Below are 18,364 nucleotides of genomic sequence, written 5' to 3'. Positions count from 1 at the left end.
GCTAAGCATGTTGAGGCCTGGCCAGTACTTGGATGGGAGACCACCTAGGACAAGCTGGAAGAGTTGTTGTGAGGCCAGTAGGGGGTTCTGAATGTGGACCCCAATGACTCCGTGCAGTGATAGGGACGCACGCTGTGCTGTAAAAATGGTGTCGTCCTACGGATGAGATGCAAAACCGAGGTGATGGCTCTCTGTGGTCATAAAAGATCACTGGACGTCCATCGTAAAGAGTAGGGTGTATCCCAATGTGAAGGCTAAATTGCTCACCACGGCTTGGTCATTCTGGTCCCCTAATCCTTCCCTGTCTCTAAATGGCTAGCTCTCTCACCCCTTCACCACCTAACAGCTATTGTGTGGTGAGCATACTGGCACAAAATGGCTGCCGTCACATCATCCAGGTGGATGCTGCACAGTAGTTGTGGTTGAAGTGGCTCTCCACTCAATGAAGTGTTTTTAATTGTGAGAAAGCGCTAAATAAATGTAAAGAATTATTATGAAGCCTTATGTTGTGGTAGCCTACAATAACACCAGGGGCACATCGATCATGCAGATCCGACACTAACATTGTACCCTCTCATGTTCAAGCAACAGAAAAAATATAGAAACGTGAGCAAAGAAACAAGCTACTACTGTCCTGAGTGCAGCGTCATGCTGCGCATTGGTGGTGGTCTCGAAACATGTCACACGAAGGACGCGTACTAAATCTGCATCAGCACAGCAGTAGGACATGCCTTTCCTACTGTATTTGAGGTTATGTACATGTTTTTGTTACACGTAATAACATTTTTTTTTCTTGTTGAAATATGTTTGGCTCGTTTTTCCTGGGGGGTAAACATCAGGCAGAAATTATGCGTTAACTGGGATACTTGCCTTATGGGTGACTACTGGTATGTACTGTAAATGCCAGTGTGTGCCCCTTTTCCGCTGTCGGGCCTGTTCGGTGACAAGACAGGAAAGTTCCCACTGCCAGTTCATTCTGTGGAGGTCAACACACCGCTTAATCTTTGTTAAGTGCTCTCTAATCCTTTTGGGCCTCCAAGGTGATGCCGGCACACTGGTTTTATTATTTTTATGATAGGGTCTGGAGTTGGGGTGCGGTGGGGGGGGGCAGCTTATCATGCTGTTCACACAGGCAAATCTCTTGTTTAAACTTTTTCTTAAAGCGGCCAGAATGAAAAGCAAACAGGGCTTATTATTATGTTACTCATTAAAGAGTCAGGTGTGGGGGGGGATTGTAATTTAATGGCTGAAACAGCTCAGCTTTGAAGTCCCTTCAGGTCTATCAGAATAAAGACCCTGCTCAAATAACACTCGGGTTAACTAAAGGATCAAAATGTTCACGGCTCCGCTCTGCCTTTGATGGCTTTATCATGAAAATATTGTGCATTGTTTGTGTGCCTGTACTGTTATAGAATACATTTTTACATTTCTTTCAGCTGTTTAGTACGTTAGTGCCCTCTAAATTGCTTTCTTGGAACTAAAGTGCCTCTTTTAAAATGAGCCCTGAAGCCCTTTGTAGCTGACTGAACCTCCCAAATGGGGTATGAGTGGAATTCACGGCGAGGGCAGGGCGGGCTACGCCGGGTGGGAGTCATGTTGTTTGATTCCTGCACGTCCGTCCTAGGGGCTTGGTTCACAGCTGTGGCGCCCGAGTCCCTGAACACCAAGCTAAAACATTTTCCACCCATTTTTTGACTTCATTTTTGAATATAAAACAAGAAGTGTAGACAATCATCATTTTAGTTAGTTAGTTAGTTAGTAGTTAGCGTAGTAGTTTTTACAGGTATTTCCAGTAAGACTTTAACTAATTTAATTGATTGCTTAAACTAATCTGACCAAGCCGTGATGGCTCATTTTAATTTCATCAAATCTTTGTAGTATTTAGTGCCGCTCTATAGGGAACCCAGCCACAGGAGATGCACAAACCAGTGTGTTTCTTCGTGCCGGTCCCAAGGCCCGGATTAATGGGGAGGGTTACGTCAGGAAGGGCATCCGGTGTCAAATTTTGCCAAATCAATATGCCGACGACAACAACATCCCAATAAGTATAGTGTGACATAGCAATATTTTTTTTCATGTACTTTTTTCCAAATGAGATATAATAATGTAGTGAAAGGAACCATTATTCTTCATCACACACTGAAATGGAATAAGTCTGTTTGAAAATATTATGTTTTTTGGTGTTTGTGCGTTTATTCCTATTGTGGACCACTAGGTGGCATTACAGCAACCCCAGACTCAACAGCACAGTGACCATTCCAGGTACAATTAAATAGATTTATTGCCACAAGTAGCTTCTACACAAACTATTCCAACAGTTTGTCGTAGATGCGTATGTTAAAACAGAGGGCGCGCGTCTCAACTATCTCAGATTACATCAACAAGATCTGCGCGTGGAACTATCAGACGCACTGCAAGCAAACGCTGAAAATAACAACGTACGTGTAGGCAAAATGATCATATTACCGTCCACATTTCCAGGAAGTCCAAGATACATGCAACAAAACTATCAGGATGCCATGGCCATAGTACGTAAATTCGGAAAGCCTGATTTATTTATCACTGTTCACATGTAATCCTGCTTGGCCGAAAATTCTATATGCACACTGCGTCTTTCAAGAAGTATTTATTTCTTCTTGATTTCTGAATTCCTTTCTCACCGTTTTCCGTTCCTATTCTTACACCCGCCGTATGCTACGGCGGGGCGTCGGATAGTACAAAATAAACTGAACATGAACGAGTTCAAAATTGAAATGGTGAATTTCTTCATTTTAATCTGTGTGAATTGAACTTTGAGTGAGTTCTTGTGAGGTGTGAACTTGCACAACACTGGGTATGTAGCCATACTGTATGTATAATACAGAGAGAGTAAAGGAAAGGGCTCCTCACACTTTATCGGGCTTTCCTGATGTGTCTTGAACACGTTTCTGACATTTATGTACTACTTCTAAGGTAGATGCTATACTTTAATATGGAAGCATACAAGCACTATATTACCTGTAAATGATGATGACCCTGCATGTTGGACTACTTGGTGAAAACCTTTAGAAACTTGGAAATTCCACAGAGACAGCAGCCAGGATATCATCTGAACCTCACAACGGTGGCTAAACCCTCTAACGCTACTCCTTCCGATTAACCATAATTTGAAAACTTATTTTATTATTAAGTGAAAAAGTGAAAAATAATTTTCATATTCTTGTATATGAGTCATGCATACTTGGTTTCTGTTTTGGCAGTAATCCGTAAATGTGCATTTAACCGTGAGATGTGGGCTAATGTGTGGGCAACATGCTATAAGGAATGGAATTTTTGGTGCAGTTCCATAATGGCACACCTCTTTGAAGAAGATTCTAGCTTTTTTTGTATTTTGAAAATTAGGCTTTGCTGCTGCGTTAAGCAGTTTTATAAAAATCTTTGAAAAGCAAGATCAATTAATGGTGAAATGCAAAATAAAAATTTGATTGTCTGAAGCTGCTGGAACAGTGTGGTAGGTAAGCTGTGGTGAAGGACGAATCTTTTTTGTTTTTGTTTGTTTTTTTTTGTCGTTCCGATTATTTATTCTTTTGTTTTTAATTATATATCCTTGGAGGAGCCGTTTATTGGAAGAAAAGTTGTGGAAAGCACAGAGTCCTGCTACATGATCCTTCTTTATTGTAAAGAACATTAAATATTAGGCCAGGAAGTTAGTCAATACTGCACAGATGGTGCTGAGCATGTACTGTATGTTACTCTACTGAGTGTTCCTTCCAAGCATCTCCCAGTGACCAGCAGTGTTTTATTGTTTTTATTTTTATTTACTTTTTTTAAATTTAATTGCAATTCATTTAGAAACTTGCAAAATGTCTTGCATGCTGTTAGTGAAAGAGCCCTCGAAACTGCCCAAAAGCACAAAGCAAAAATTAACAAAAACGAAAAAGGGATTGCAGAGAACAGGGAGCACATCATTTAGCTCAATAATTCTCGCCCGCATTCGCCAGGGCCCTCATGTATAAAACGTGCTTGTGCTCAGAAATGTGTGTAAGATGCCACTTATATGAAAGTTGGGATTTATAAACGGTGTTCTTTGGCATGAAAACTGGCTTAATGTTACCTCAAATTTCAACCATCTGTATGTCCTACGCCGGGGTCGCTCAAGTCCGTTCCTGGAGGACCACTGTGGCTGCAGGTTTTCATTCTAACCATTCTTTTTACTGAGTGTTGTGTTTGTGCTGCTAATTAACTTCTCGTGAATTCATTTTAATTGAATTGCTTTTTTTAAGATTTGTTCCCCTGAATTTCTTCATCGTTCCTCTGAATTGCTTCATTTCTTTCCTTAAACAGAAATGAAATGTGAAGTGAGGGAGTAAAAAAGAAGGTCAATAAGTCAGGGCCTCAAACTCTAACCAGTTGCTTAATGAGGTGCCAAGTCTTGTCATTTATTAAACTCGTTCTTTAATTTCGTGGCTTGTTGCTGCTCTCGTGGTGCAATAGCAGACATTTCTGAAATTGTTGTTTTTGTCTTTTCTAAGAGCTCTGATAAAATGTTTTGGTGACCTGAGCAGATCAACATTCCTGAGACCTTCATCGTTCTTTATTTTCAGATATTGTGTGATGGACACCAGTTGTTTTTGGCTCATTTTGTGTCTCATTATTGTTTGGCTGCTAATTAAGGAAAAAGAAACAATTAATGGGTCTGAGTTTTCAAGAGCAAATCAATTAAAATTGGTTCAAAAGAAGTTAATTAGCAGCAAAAACAGGTCACTCATTAAGAAAAGGGTGAGAATGAAAACCTGCAGCCACCGGTGGTCCTCCAGGACCGGAGTTGGCGACCCCTGTCCTTCACAGACTTTTTTGGTGTTGGTATTTTGGTGACCCCTGGCAGGAGGACAATGAAGTGGAGAGAAAATCAACCATATATATACCCGCGTTTAATTCTCCTGCAGATAAGTCAGGACTTGATTTTATGGTATAATTTTCCGATATTTTATAATGTCGGTTGTATAAGTCGAATGCAGAAAACTCCCGCTATTGGTCCAAGAGATTATGATATGCTAACGCCCACCTGAGAGAGTAACCACGGAGCACACGGCCTTTTTGTTTCTAAGTGTTGTGCCTACGTGACCACACGGGGATACCCAAACTATTCCGAAGTGACGTTTGCACTGTTTTGTGTTTTTTGTCTCTCACACCCTCATACACCTTTATTGTAAGAGCATCCCTTATCTACAATGGAGCGTTCGATCAGAAGAAAATATGAAGCTGGTTTTAAATTAAATGTCATTGAAGTGGTGAAAGAAATTGGTAACTGCGCTGCTGCAACAAAATTCGATGTGTCTGAGAAACTGGTGTGAGATTGGAGGAGGAAAGAAGATGTAAAAAAAGAACAATTAAGTGTCGTATTTTTGAACGGCCGTATAAGTCGGGGTCTGATTTTATGATCGATTTTTCATGTTTCAAGACCCAACAAGACCCAAACTCTGTCTGATAGGCAAGAGTTTGTTAGTCTTGGCAACAGCAGATCCAGCTCAGCGCCGGTCACACAAGCAGTTCCTCAGGGCTCTGTCCTCGGTCCTCTGCTTTTCTGTATTTACATGCTTCCCCTTGGCCATATTATCCGTAGCTATGGACTGGGTTATCATTTTTATGCAGACCATGCTCAACTCTACTTCAATGTTAAAAGTGGAACTTCATCAGAGCTTTCTCAGCTCACAACCTGCCTTAGTGAAATGTAAACCTGGATGGAGCAGAACTCTTTAAAATTAAATTGTAATAAAACTGAACTCCTGCAAATTGGGACTAAAATGCACCTTAATAAAATGAGCTCCTTCCCAGTCTATCTTGGCGGTGATCTCATCAGACCTGCCTCTACTGTAAAGAATCTTGGTGTCATTTTTGATTCCTCCCTCTCTTATTCCGCCCACATAAATCACATTAAGAAACTTTCTTACTTTCACCTCCGTAACATATCCCGTGTTCGCTCCTTCCTCTCCTTTTCTAACGCTGAGAACCTTGTCCCTGCTTTTATCAAATCCCGCATCGATTATTGTAATTCCCTACTGGCAGGTGCCCCTTCTAATCTTATATCACAGCTCCAGCTTATTCAAAACTCAGCTGCAAGAGTCGTTACTCGGACCAGCAGCAGTGAGCACATCACACCCATCCTGCTTCACCTTCACTGGCTCCCTGTGTCTTACAGGATTGAATATCAAATCCTACTAATAACTTACAAAGCCTTAAATAACCTCGCGCTAAACTACATCAGTGACCTCCTCCATCACTATGTGCCTGCTCGCCCACTAAGGTCCTCTGATTCTTGAAATCTTGTTGTGCCCGTCACTAATCTACACTCCATGGGTGACAGGGCCTTCAGCTCTATAGCGCCCAGACTCTGGAATGACCTACCAAAATTAATCAGCTCAGCCGACTCCATGAATTCTTTTAAAAAACAACTCAAAACTCATCTGTTCAGAAGGCTTTTAGCTCTACTTGACTTTATTATGCTTCTCTCAGTTTACTTCTCTGTCAAGATGCTCATGTAACCTGTGTGTGTGTGCGAGACCATCAATTATGTTGTCTGTTTTTTATTTCTCTGAATTCACTGTCGTAATCTTCTTTACTTATTTATCTGGTTTGTACAATGCTATATACTGTATACGCTGCCATTCTTTATTATATTCTATAAGTGCCTTGAGCATGGGAAAGGCGCTATATAAATAAAATGTATTATTATTATTATTATACGGTAATTCAATGGCACATTTCAGTGATGCACCAGTCGCATTGCAGTGTTCAAGATCCGTTTATTTTGCAGTTAACAAACATGCTCTCTCATTCTTCAGTGTTGGAAGTAACGCCAAATGTACCGTATATGCTTAACATCAATTGCCTAAATGTGTAGCCTGTCTATTTTATCTATGAAAAGGGTGTGCTGTGTGTTGTATCACCGAAGTGACAATGTCAGCATTAGCTTTTTTTGGAGGATTTCACTAGCGGCAGGCTACACGTTTTTAGGGATCGTGATGATATTTTTTGGCTCATGATGATGTCTGTCTTATAAGCAGATTTAGACTTCCTACCAAGAGAGAAAGAGAGTTTTATTTGACTTCTGGGGAAATTTGGCTTTTTACAGAAGTTCCTTAAATGAATAAATACATACATAGGTAAAGATGTAGCAGACCGGTGCGACTCAGATTCACACCGTCGACGGAAGAGTGATTTGTTTATTTATTTTGGTGGGTATCCCAGCTCGCACCACTCGCACACAGAGACCTGACTTGACAGCAAATCGAATAAATAACTATGTGATATATTGAATGAAACACAAACAGCAAATAAACCGCTAACCCTTCCTTTTCCCCACGACGATATTAATTACTAACACGACAGTAACCACTAATGACCCACTCCATAAAGAGTCCAAATGCAGTGGTAGCAGATGAAGTGTAAGATGATGATCCAGGAACACTAATGTATTAAAACAGTCCTACCAGTAGTCCTGATGCAGTGAGGGGTGAAGAGAACTGGGGAGCGCTCCCTCCGATGAAGTACGCTGACCAATCCAGCACTCCTCACCCGACTGGCAGGCACAAGACATTCCATACATCTTCACAGGTTTGACAATCCAGGATAGAAACGATATTCCACAGAGACGAGACGAACAGGTCAATACGAACATAAAACAACTGCTTAGCCGGCTCCCTTTTAAAGTTGCTGCTGGCCCTTCTTGTCCCCAGCAGCCCCCTGCTCCCGTTGCAGACATCAAATTAGCGCAGTACCCTCAGTGTAGGCTGGGAAATGGAGTCCATTAATCTGTAGCACTGTTTCAAAGAAATACATATATTCAGATGCTATGGTCTGAACATTCACCAGGATGACTGAAAAGGAAGAAAATTTCTAAAGAAAGAAAAGAAAACTTCTGACTTGGCTGTCAAAGTCCCAGTGAGGCATACTGCCATTGGTTTTAAGGAACCCCCCCCCCCCCCCCCCCCCATTAGTGTTTCTTGACACACTTCTGTTGAATGATTCGTAGTCTGAAAGTCCTCAGAGTTAGTGTGTCACGGAGAGAGGGTGTGCAGTGTTGTTCATAATGGCACTCAGTTTTGTTTTAATTCTCTCTTCCTCTATGATGTCCTGGGTGTCCAGAGTGTGCCTGCCCCTTAATCAGCTTGTTGATTAGGTGGGCCTCTCTTGAAGTGATGTTACCAGCCCAGCATACAACAGATGGCCATCCCAGAGTTGTAGACGATGTCAAGGAAGGAACCCCCTTTAGGAAGAAGAGTCTGCTCTACCCTTTCTTTTATAATCCCTCAGTGTTCTGAGACCAGTCCAACCTGTCATTAATGTGGACCCCTAAGTACTTCTACGAGCGGACCACCTCCACATCCATTCCTTGAATAGCGACCAGACACAGAGGCTCTTTGGTGCATTGAAAGTCAATGATCTGTTCCTTGGTTTTGCTGACGTTAAGTTGCAGACAATTCTCTTTGCACCAAGAAACAAAAGTTCCCCACCTGACTCCTCTCCTCTGTCTCATCCCCCTTAAGGAGCAGGATCATCTGAGAATTTCTGCAAGTGACATGACCTGGTGTGTTATATTTATAGTCGGAGTTGTACAAAGCCATCCACGTGGAGTTGTATGCTAAATTGAAGCCTACGTTCCAGAGACCATCACGCAGAAATTGTTCTGCTCTTCCCCAAATACGACAACACCTACTGGGAACGTCTCAGACCGGAAGGGGCCGACTCGGTTGCCTTTATTGGGCGTCTTATTGGAGTTTTTGCTGGGAAAGGAGATAATGTCATCCGGGACAGTGCCCCTTGTGACCTGGAGTGGTAGTACTTACCTCTGATACACAGTACATTTTTAGACCAGCAATTTTAAATTATGAATTTGTAGTGCTTTTCTATCAAGATAGGCTTTCACCAAATTGCAAATGTAACTTGTGGAATCATGGATATTAACAACTGTTTATTTAAATAGATTTTTACACTTTACAGGATTAGGCTAATGATAAAATGTCTATGCTATAACCTGACCGCTCCCAAAGTAGGAATTTAAGAAACATCACTCTAGTATTTGAAGCAAAAATGCAGGAATATAAAAGAAATCAAGCTGCAGACAGATCTGGCCAGCTGCCATACTGTTTTTTTTTGCTTCTCCTAGCATTTGTTTTCTGACACTTGAGAAATAGAAGTCACTCGCCATAAAATGTTGCAAGTCAAATTAAATTACATTCCACAAAAGCGATTAGATCGCAAATGTTAGAGGCCTGGCCGTGTGTTCCTAAAGTTACGCAATAGTAATATTTTGATTCCCAGAGGGTCTGATGTTTAAATGAAGCCAGTAATGGAGAAACCTGTGTGTTGCTAATAGCTTCCGTGAAGAGGCCATTGGGCCCGCTGGGCGATGTTTAGTTCAGAGGTGCCCATCGAGCAGCCCATCGAGTGCCAACAGGCCAGCGTAAAACGAGATGCGCTCTCTGCCCCTCAGTTTCCTTTGTGTCACTGCTCATCTTGTTCGTATACTCATTCCCAGGAGCTAATATAATAATATCTTTACATCTGGTAGTTTCCAATCATATTAAAAGTGTACAGAATTTCAACTAGGTTTGTGAAATTTTAACCGCTATTAAAACAAATTTGTGTTTATTAGTCAGTCAGTCGTTGTCTAACCCGCTATATCCTAACACAGGGTCATGGGGGTCTGCTGGAGCCAATCTCAGCCAACAATGGGCGCAAGGCAGGAACAAATCCCGGGCAGGGTGCCAGCCCAACACAGGGCACACACCCATAGAATCAATTTAGAATCGCCAATGCACCTAACCTGCATGTCTTTGGACTGTGGGAGGAAACCCACGCAGACATGGGGAGAACATGCAAACTCCATGCAGGGACGACCCGGAAAGCGAACCTCCTTACTGCGAGGCAGCAGCGCTACCACTGTGCCACCGTGCCACCCTTTATTATTATTATTGTTTTATTTGTATTATTGTTATTGGCCAACATTAATGTCTTAGATAATGTGTATGAGTGAGTGGTACTGCCCACCAGCTGCCTTACAATGTATTTTACTATGAAAAATGATCTGTAAAAGCCATCAAGTCATAAGTTCACAATTTTAGACTGCAGCTGAAAACCAAAAATCATATATTGCCATTTCCTTATTAGTGAATTTTGTGATAAAAGCCCTGTAGTGTGTGCGGGACAGTGGGGGCTGACATTGAGAGGGATCAATTGACGTCACCAGGAGGCACACCGCTCATTGCGTTCAGAGACGGACCCTGCGCGGCTGACTAAAGGAGCTCTGCGTTTAGCTCACTCTGCGTGGCATCCGCCTCTGAGCTGGAGGCTGTGAGTTTGTGACTCGCTGTCGACCGCTCACCCCGGAGCAAATCTTCAAACTAAAAGAAATTGGTGACAAGGGTGGGATTTGCTTTGTGGATGGAGAGAGATCGGCAGAGGTTACCAAGAGGCACCGCATCGTCACTATACTGCCAAAGATGTTTAAATTGCAATTTAAACCTCTTTTAGATTTCACGATTCAAGATTGAGTCACTGTACATTTGTCTGTGCTAGTTTCACCCACTTTATTTATTTTTTTTATATTGCAGATGAGGGGTTTGGCAATGGTCTAGAGAGCCTGCATCCTGTTTGCTGTGGTGATGGAATTAAAAGTGTGGGTGGATGGTGTCCTTCGAGTTGTGTGCGGCCTTTCCGAAGACACGTCCTGCCAGGATGTGGTAATAGCACTGGCACAAGCAATAGGTAAGAGAACTCTAACCGGATTACTCAGAAATAAACATATGTTAGCGTATAAAACAAAACTCCTCCTTCCTCCTATTCTTCTCTTTTTCGATTGGCTTATCTTTGTCAGGGATTGTTTTCAAAAAATGACACATTCCTAATGTATAAAAAGAGTATATGGCAAATAAAGTGAATTATCATGCAATGTTTGCTCTGAGGATGTTAATGGAGAAGTTTAGAGAAGGCTGAGTTGTGGGCTAGTTGTAGTCAGTCACTGGGTACGTCGGACTACACGACCGGCCTTCACAGTAGCACACCACTGATTATGTAAATGTAGGCCATGACTGAAAACCGCTGTAAAAGTGACATGAACTTTAGAGAGCAATAGTAAAAAAAACAAAAAAAAACTGTCAAACCCAGTGTTGTGCATGAACGAGTTCAAAAGGGGGCATTCACCGCACAAGCTCATTTTTCTAAGAACGGTGAACTTAACATAATGTATTTATTTGCAAGTGAAGAACTTGAACGTGAGCGAGTTCAGTTTCAGGTGACATTCTGGACGTTGTGCCTTACCCTGTAATGTAAGGGTGGAGCCGAATCTGAATACGGTATTCGGATAAGCACAAATAATGGATTTTTACAAATATTTATTTCGTACGAATGTTTTGCCATGTATTTGTATTCGGGGAAAAATGTCAAATCAAATAGGCACCGTCTGTGTCTGCCTGTTTGTGCTTAAGCTGCACCCCCTGCTGACACGAGCACGCGGTGAAGCTCCGCTTTCGCTTTTAGGAAAATGTTGTACTTCACAAGGCCACTTTATATTTTTCCCCATTGGACATGCAATATGTGACGCGAATTTTGACGGGCAGCATAAAAGGTTAGCTCACCTACATGCTGATTCCGCAGTCACCATTTGGAAATAGAGTGGTAATTTATATGTGTTCTTGCATCTGCTTAATTTCTTTTTTGACTGGGAGGATATTAGCATATTTGGTTATACGTGTTTGTTGCTGGGCGGCAAGGTGGCACAGTGGTAGTGCTGCCGCCTCGCAGTTAGGAGACCCGAGTTCACTTCCCAGGTCCTCCCTGTGTGGAGTTTGCATGTTCTCCCCGTGTCTGCGTGGGTTTCCTCCCACAGTCCAAAGACATGCAGGTTAGGTGCAATGGTGATCCTAAATTGTCCCGTGTGTGTGTGCTTGGTGTGTGTGTGTGTGTGTGTGTGTGTGTGTGTGCCCTGCAGTGGGCTGGTGCCCTGCCCGGGGTTTGTTTCCTGCCTTGCACCCTGTGTTGGCTGGGATTGGCTCCAGCAGACCCCCGTGACCCTGTAGTAAGGATATAGCGGGTTGGATAATGGATGGATGGATGGATGTTTGTTGCTGGGTATAACTCAATAAAGTGTATTTAAACAAAAAAAGTCTTCATAATTATTGTATTTTATTCATGGACACTGTAATAGCCTACTATAAGGCATGCAAAACTGAAAAGGGTAAACTCTTGGGTCATTTATTCTCACTCCTTTAAATAAATATATATAAATTAATTTTTTTTTTAAACCACCCTTATATTAAGTTGAAAAGTGTAATAAAAAGTAAAAAAATAAATCTCTCGCACATCACTCGTAAAATAAAAGCATGGATGCTTTTGCTAAGATTTTATTGATTGATGTAAAGCACCCACGCTTTTATTTTATGAGTGATGTATGAGAGATTTATTTTTTACTTTTTAGTACTCTTTTTAACTTAATATAAACATGGTTTTTACAAAGTATTTATATATACTGTATATATATATATATATTATATATTCACCTGCATTATTATCATTCTTTAATATTATTTATTGTATCAGTATGCTGCTGCTGAAGAATGTGAATTTCCCATTGGGATTAATAAAGTATCTATCTATCTATCTATCTATCTATCTATCTATCTATCTATCTATCTATCTATCTATCTATCTATCTATCTATCTATCTATCTATCTATCTTTTTCAACTTTTTAGTCTTGGGTTTGTTTTAGTATAATTTTGTAATCAAAGTGTGTGCTTGGTGTGTGTGTGTGTGTGCACACACCCTGCCCAGGATTGGTTCCTGCCTTGCTCCCTGTGTAGGCTGGGATTGGCTCCAGCAGACGCCCGTCACCCAGTGTTCGGATATAGCGCGTTGAGTAATGGATGGATGGATATTTTAACACTGTCTTTAATATTTCTAGCCGTTACTAGCGCCATCTATTGGTGAAATCTTGATCTGTTCTTCATATGAAAATTTCATTTCTTAATTAACATGGATTAATTGATCAGTTAGTGAAATTGATTCATGTATTGTCATCAGAAGTGAGTAAGAGTGCAAAATTTGAAGTCATTTGGACAACAGGAAGTGGGTTAAATATCGATTACAAAATTTGTACCAGACAACAAACAGGTGATGTTACAAGAAGCGTGGTAATAAAAAATACAAAATGAACTGAATATGAACGAGTTCAAAATTGAAATGGTGAACTCTGAACGTGAATGTCTTCATTTTAATCTGTGTGGATTGATCTTTGAGCAAGTTCTTCTGAGGTGTGAACTTGCACAACGCTGGTCAAACCTGGTTAATTGTTATTTCTTTTTACAGGTCAGACTGGACGTTACATTCTGATTCAGAAACTACGTGACACTGAGAGGCAGCTTCTGGCCAATGAGAAACCCTTGGAGTCTCTTGCAAAATGCGGACAATATGCCAACGATGTCCAGTTTATTTTGCGCCGCACAGGACCCAGCACGGGTGAACGGCCTTCCTCCAATAGTGACTCTTCGGGTACTTCTGTTGGTGTTCCTCTCCCTGCCAAGCCTGCTGAAGCACCCAAGCGCAAAGAACCTAAAAAGTCCATGACATTCAATTTGGGCTCCATGGGCTCAGTTGACTTTTCTACCAAGAAAAAAATCAAACCAGCAGAGCCAAATGGTGGAGAGAAAAATGTTTCTACTGTGAATGGTCATGTTTCCAAAGAGGAGATTTTTAAAAAGGTGCTGGTTCAGCAGGAGCAGCTTCAAGCTCTGGAAGCCCAGATCAAGTCCCTGGAATCGGAGATCTATTCTTGGGAGCATCCAACAACACCCAGCTTGGAAGACGAGCTTTTGATCTTGCAGCAGACAATCCGATCAAACAATGCAGTGCTGGAAGAAGAGGAATTATGGGTGAGTGAACTGCAAATTGAGAAGGAGCAAGAGCACACCATGCAATGGAAGCTGAAGGATCTCCACAGTACCCTGGACGAGTGCACAAGGAAACTTGGGGATTTTAACACAAAGTCGGCTCTCCTGGAGCAAGAGATACAACAGGAGAATGTGGACAGGACAAAGAAAAGCAAACAGACTTCCAGGAGTCGGGCCCAGGTGGAAGATTCTCTGGTTAGGATTAAAGCCGAGCTAGAGAACAAAAACAAGCAGCACAGCATGCTGGATTATTCCTTGAAGGACATGGAGAAGGCAGTGATGGAAGCGGAATCCGTTCTGCAGGTATCAGTAGCATGTCCAGTGTGTCATTGGCAGACGTTATTTAGATAAAACCTTTCCTAGGGGGAAATTTTGGATTTTTTATTTTATCCTTTCTTCTTTTCTAATGTGAAAACCTCACATATTTATACTCCATTATGGGGAAAATAATAAACAGGGAGTCTGAAAACAAGCGATTAACATTATAGAAGGCGATTTGTGAAATTTTGTTTTTTAATTTGTTCGGCTTACATTTTTATTCAAAACAAGTTATATATCCAAAGTGCAGAGTACATTGACTGTATTTTCATGTTCTTGCAGAGTGAACATAAGCGAGATTGAGCAAGGTCAGCTACTCAGGGCTGCACCAGGTGTCGGTGGCGGGGATTTGAAAGAATAAACTTGTACTTTACATGCCACCCTCTAAGCCACTAAGTGGGTCACACTGTTTGCCCATTAATAAAATTTGTACTGAGACTCGCATCTTGCAGAGCAGCAGCACAGTTGTTAGCACTGCTGCTTCATGGAAATGACATCCCGGGTTTGAAACCCATACCTGGATGTCTTCTGCATGTCGCTTTATCTGGGTTATCCTCCTGAATCCACACAGACATGCAGGTTAAGTTAATTAGATTACAAGTCCCAGGAGGTTCTGCTCGGACACAGGAAGCAGAGGGTGATGGTGCGAGGAAACTCATTAGAACTGGCCGATGTTAAGAGTAGAGTCCAGCAGGGGTCAGTGCTGGGGCCACTGCTGTTTGTAATAGATATAAATGATTTAGATAGGCATGTAAGTAAGAAGCTGGTTAAGTTTACAGATGATACCAAGATAGGTGGATTAGCAGATCATTTGGAATCCGTTACAGAAGGGCTTGGGCAGATTTGTGGCAGATGAAATTTAATACAATACAATACAATACAGTTTATTTTTGTATAGCCCAAAATCACACAGGAAGTGCCGCAATGGGCTTTAACAGGCCCTGCCTCTTGACATCCCCCCAGCCTTGACTCTCTAAGAAGACAAGGAAAAACTCCCAAAAAAACCTAGTAGGGAAAAATGGAAGAAACCTTGGGAAAGGCAGTTCAGAGAGAGACCCCTTTCCAGGTAGATTGGGCGTGCAGTGGGTGTCAAAAGAAGGGGGTCAATACAATACAGTACAGTACACAGAACAATTTCTGAATATAGTAAGAAATAAAAAAAATATATATATATAAATTTTTGAAGTACAGAGCAGAATTTAACAGTAGATGATATATCCCATAATAAGATTTGTATTTGTATAGAGTCCTGGAGACCTCATCCTTCAAGCTGCCTCCCCCATTTGGCCATTCCACAGCTGAAACAGTGCTGGGCCAGCCAATCCGATGAAAGGACCCCTCTCTCCCACGATTCCTGCGATCCTCCATCAGAGATGACTTTTCCTTAGGCAGGCAAAACAACTTGGCGGGTGGGCCATGGCACCAAGTGCCACATTTGAGTACCGAGAAGAAAAACAGAATAAGTGAGGGTTAGTATACAATTATAACTGTCATGTTACTTATGTTTAAGTGCTAATGACTAACAACAGAGATGCAGTCTGTACAGTTAATCAGCAGCTCTAGTCAGGGTGAGCTAAACTGAAGTAGTGAGTCTTCAGCCGGGATTTAAAAGCTGAGACCGAAGGGGCATCTCTTATAGTAGCAGGCAGACCATTCCACAGTTTAGGGGCCCTGTAACTAAAAGCTCGACCCCCCACTGTTATTTTATTAATCCTTGGAATCATAAGCAGACCGGCATCTTGAGATCTTAATGTGCGCTCTGGTTTGTAAGTCATGATAAGTTCAGACAAGTAAGCCGGACCTCGACCATTTAATGATTTATATGTTAAAAGAAGGATTTTGAAATCTGCCCTGAACTTAACCGGGAGCCAGTGTAAGGATTTAAGAACTGGAGTTATGTGTTCGTATTTTCTTGTTCTTGTAATAATTCTCGCAGCCGCATTTTGGATTAACTGGAGGCTGTATAAAGAACAGTTTGAACATCCAGTGAACACCGCATTGCAGTAGTCAATCCTACTAGAGATAAATGCATGAATTAGTTTCTCAGAATCCTGTTTATTTAAAAAGCGCCTTAATTTCCTAACATTTTTAAGATGGAAGAAACATGTTTTGGACAACTTTGTAATATGCGCTTTAAATGACATGCTAGAGTCAAAGATAACTCCTAGATTGCGGGCTGATTCAGTAAAATTGACTGGGATTCCCATTGAGTTAAATGATGACAAAATATTATTGTGATCAGCATCATTCCCTCCAACAATTAACATCTCTGTTTTATCTGTATTTAAAGACAAGTAGTTCTTATTCATCCACTCCTTTAATTCACTAACACAACTAATTAAAGACAACATTGGAGAAACTTCATTTGATTTAAATGAAAGGTATAACTGGGTGTCATCTGCATACGAGTGAAAATTAACATTATGTTTCCTAATGGTAGATCCCAGTGGAAGCATGTACAGTGAAAACAGTAAAGGTCCCAGTACTGAGCCCTGCGGGACACCATATTGAACTTCTGTGTATAATGATGGAGTACTGTCAGCACATTTCTGTACATATTGGAATCGATTTGATAAGTAAGAACTAAACCAAGTGAGCACGGTGCCTGTAAGCCCAACATCATTTTCTAGCCTGTGCAGTAAAATAGAATGGTCGATGGTGTCAAATGCTGCACTTAAGTCCAACAACATAATTACAGTTGAGTTTCCTTCATCAGAGGATATCAGAATGTCATTTACAACCCGTGTTAGTGCCGTTTCTGTACTATGACCAGTGCGAAAACCAGACTGGAATTTCTCAAATAAATTGTAATGCATAAGGTGTGTCTGAAGCTGACTGGCGACTACTTTTTCTAGTATTTTAGAGAGAAACGGTAAATTTGAAATAGGCCTATAATTATTAAGTATGTGTGGGTCAAGGTCTGACTTTTTAAGTAATGGTTTAATGACTGACACTTTTAGTGCATCTGGTACTGTGCCATGCAATAATGAACTATTGATAATGTTTAGGATAGGCGCTGCAAGAACATCCATTGCACTTTTTACTAGTTTTGTTGGCACTGGATCTAGGGAACAAGTAGTGGGCTTCATTTTAGAAATTAAACTTAAGACTTCCTGCTCAGTTACAGGATTAAAATTACTAAAGTGCTGAGTGCAATGTGAGACAGGGTCTGCTAAGCTAGTATTTGGTTTGTACTGTGATGCAGAGATCTGGGATCTTATATTTTTAATTTTCTCATTGAAGAAGTTAATAAAGTCTGTACTGCTAATGTCTGTTGGTATTTTGCACTGTTGATCTGAATTTCCATTTGTTAATTTAGCCACTGTTCTAAACAGTGCCCGAGGATTTTAATTATTGTTATCTATTAATGTAGAATAGTATTCTGAGCGAGCTTTAAAGAGGGCTTTTTTATATTTATTAACACTCTCTGTCCATGCAATTTGAAAGACCTGTAGCTTTGTTGTTCTCCATCTGCGCTCCAGTTTTCGACACTCTAATTTAAGAGCTCGAGTGTTTTCATTAAACCAGGGAGAGTTTCTATGTGCTTTGATCACTTTTGTTTTAAGGGGAGCCACTGTGTCCAGAGCATCTCTCAAGGTCACATTATAATGTGATGTTAGCTCATCTAGATTGTTTTCTGTGTTTACATTTGATGTTAACTGATCTAAATGGTTTTCCACAATTACACTCGACTTACTCAAAGTATCTATAAATTTTGAAGCAGAATTACAATCTAGATGCCGCACTGTCTTTGTTTTAATCTGGGAGTGTGTTCGCAAGGGCAGGACTAAATCAAATGTAATTAAGTAGTGATCAGAAATAACTTCATTTAATGGAGTAATAATTAAATTTTGAATTTCAACTTTGTAAGTTATAATTAAATCTAATGTGTGGTTATGATTATGAGTTGGACCTCTGACATTCTGACAAAATCCTACTGAATTTAACAAATAGGTAAAACATTTGCTAAAAGTGTCAGTTTCCACATCAATGTGTACATTAAAATCTCCCATCAGTACTACGTGATCATAATTTATAGCCAAGTCAGATAAAAGGTTGCTAAATTCAGACATGAACAATGAATACGGCCCTGGTGGTCTGTAGACTAGCACTATAATTGTG

General features: G+C 41.0%; 1 protein-coding gene across 3 annotated transcripts in view; it reads left to right on the top strand.

Moving 5' to 3' along the window:
• Nucleotides 1–18,364, top strand: part of rassf7a (Ras association domain family member 7a) — a 228,286-nt gene that overhangs the window by 171,291 nt on the left and 38,631 nt on the right. For all 3 annotated transcript variants that reach the window (XM_051923619.1, XM_051923618.1, XM_028793509.2), the window contains 2 exons: nucleotides 10,593–10,746; nucleotides 13,344–14,227. In XM_051923619.1, the coding sequence (XP_051779579.1) occupies nucleotides 10,644–10,746; nucleotides 13,344–14,227 (987 nt within the window). In that variant the 5' untranslated portion in view covers nucleotides 10,593–10,643. The remainder of the gene's footprint in view (nucleotides 1–10,592; nucleotides 10,747–13,343; nucleotides 14,228–18,364) is intronic.

The sequence above is a fragment of the Erpetoichthys calabaricus genome, chromosome 2, assembly GCF_900747795.2.
Source record: "Erpetoichthys calabaricus chromosome 2, fErpCal1.3, whole genome shotgun sequence".
Lineage (NCBI taxonomy): Eukaryota > Metazoa > Chordata > Cladistia > Polypteriformes > Polypteridae > Erpetoichthys > Erpetoichthys calabaricus.
This window is presented reverse-complemented; position numbering and strand designations above follow the sequence as displayed.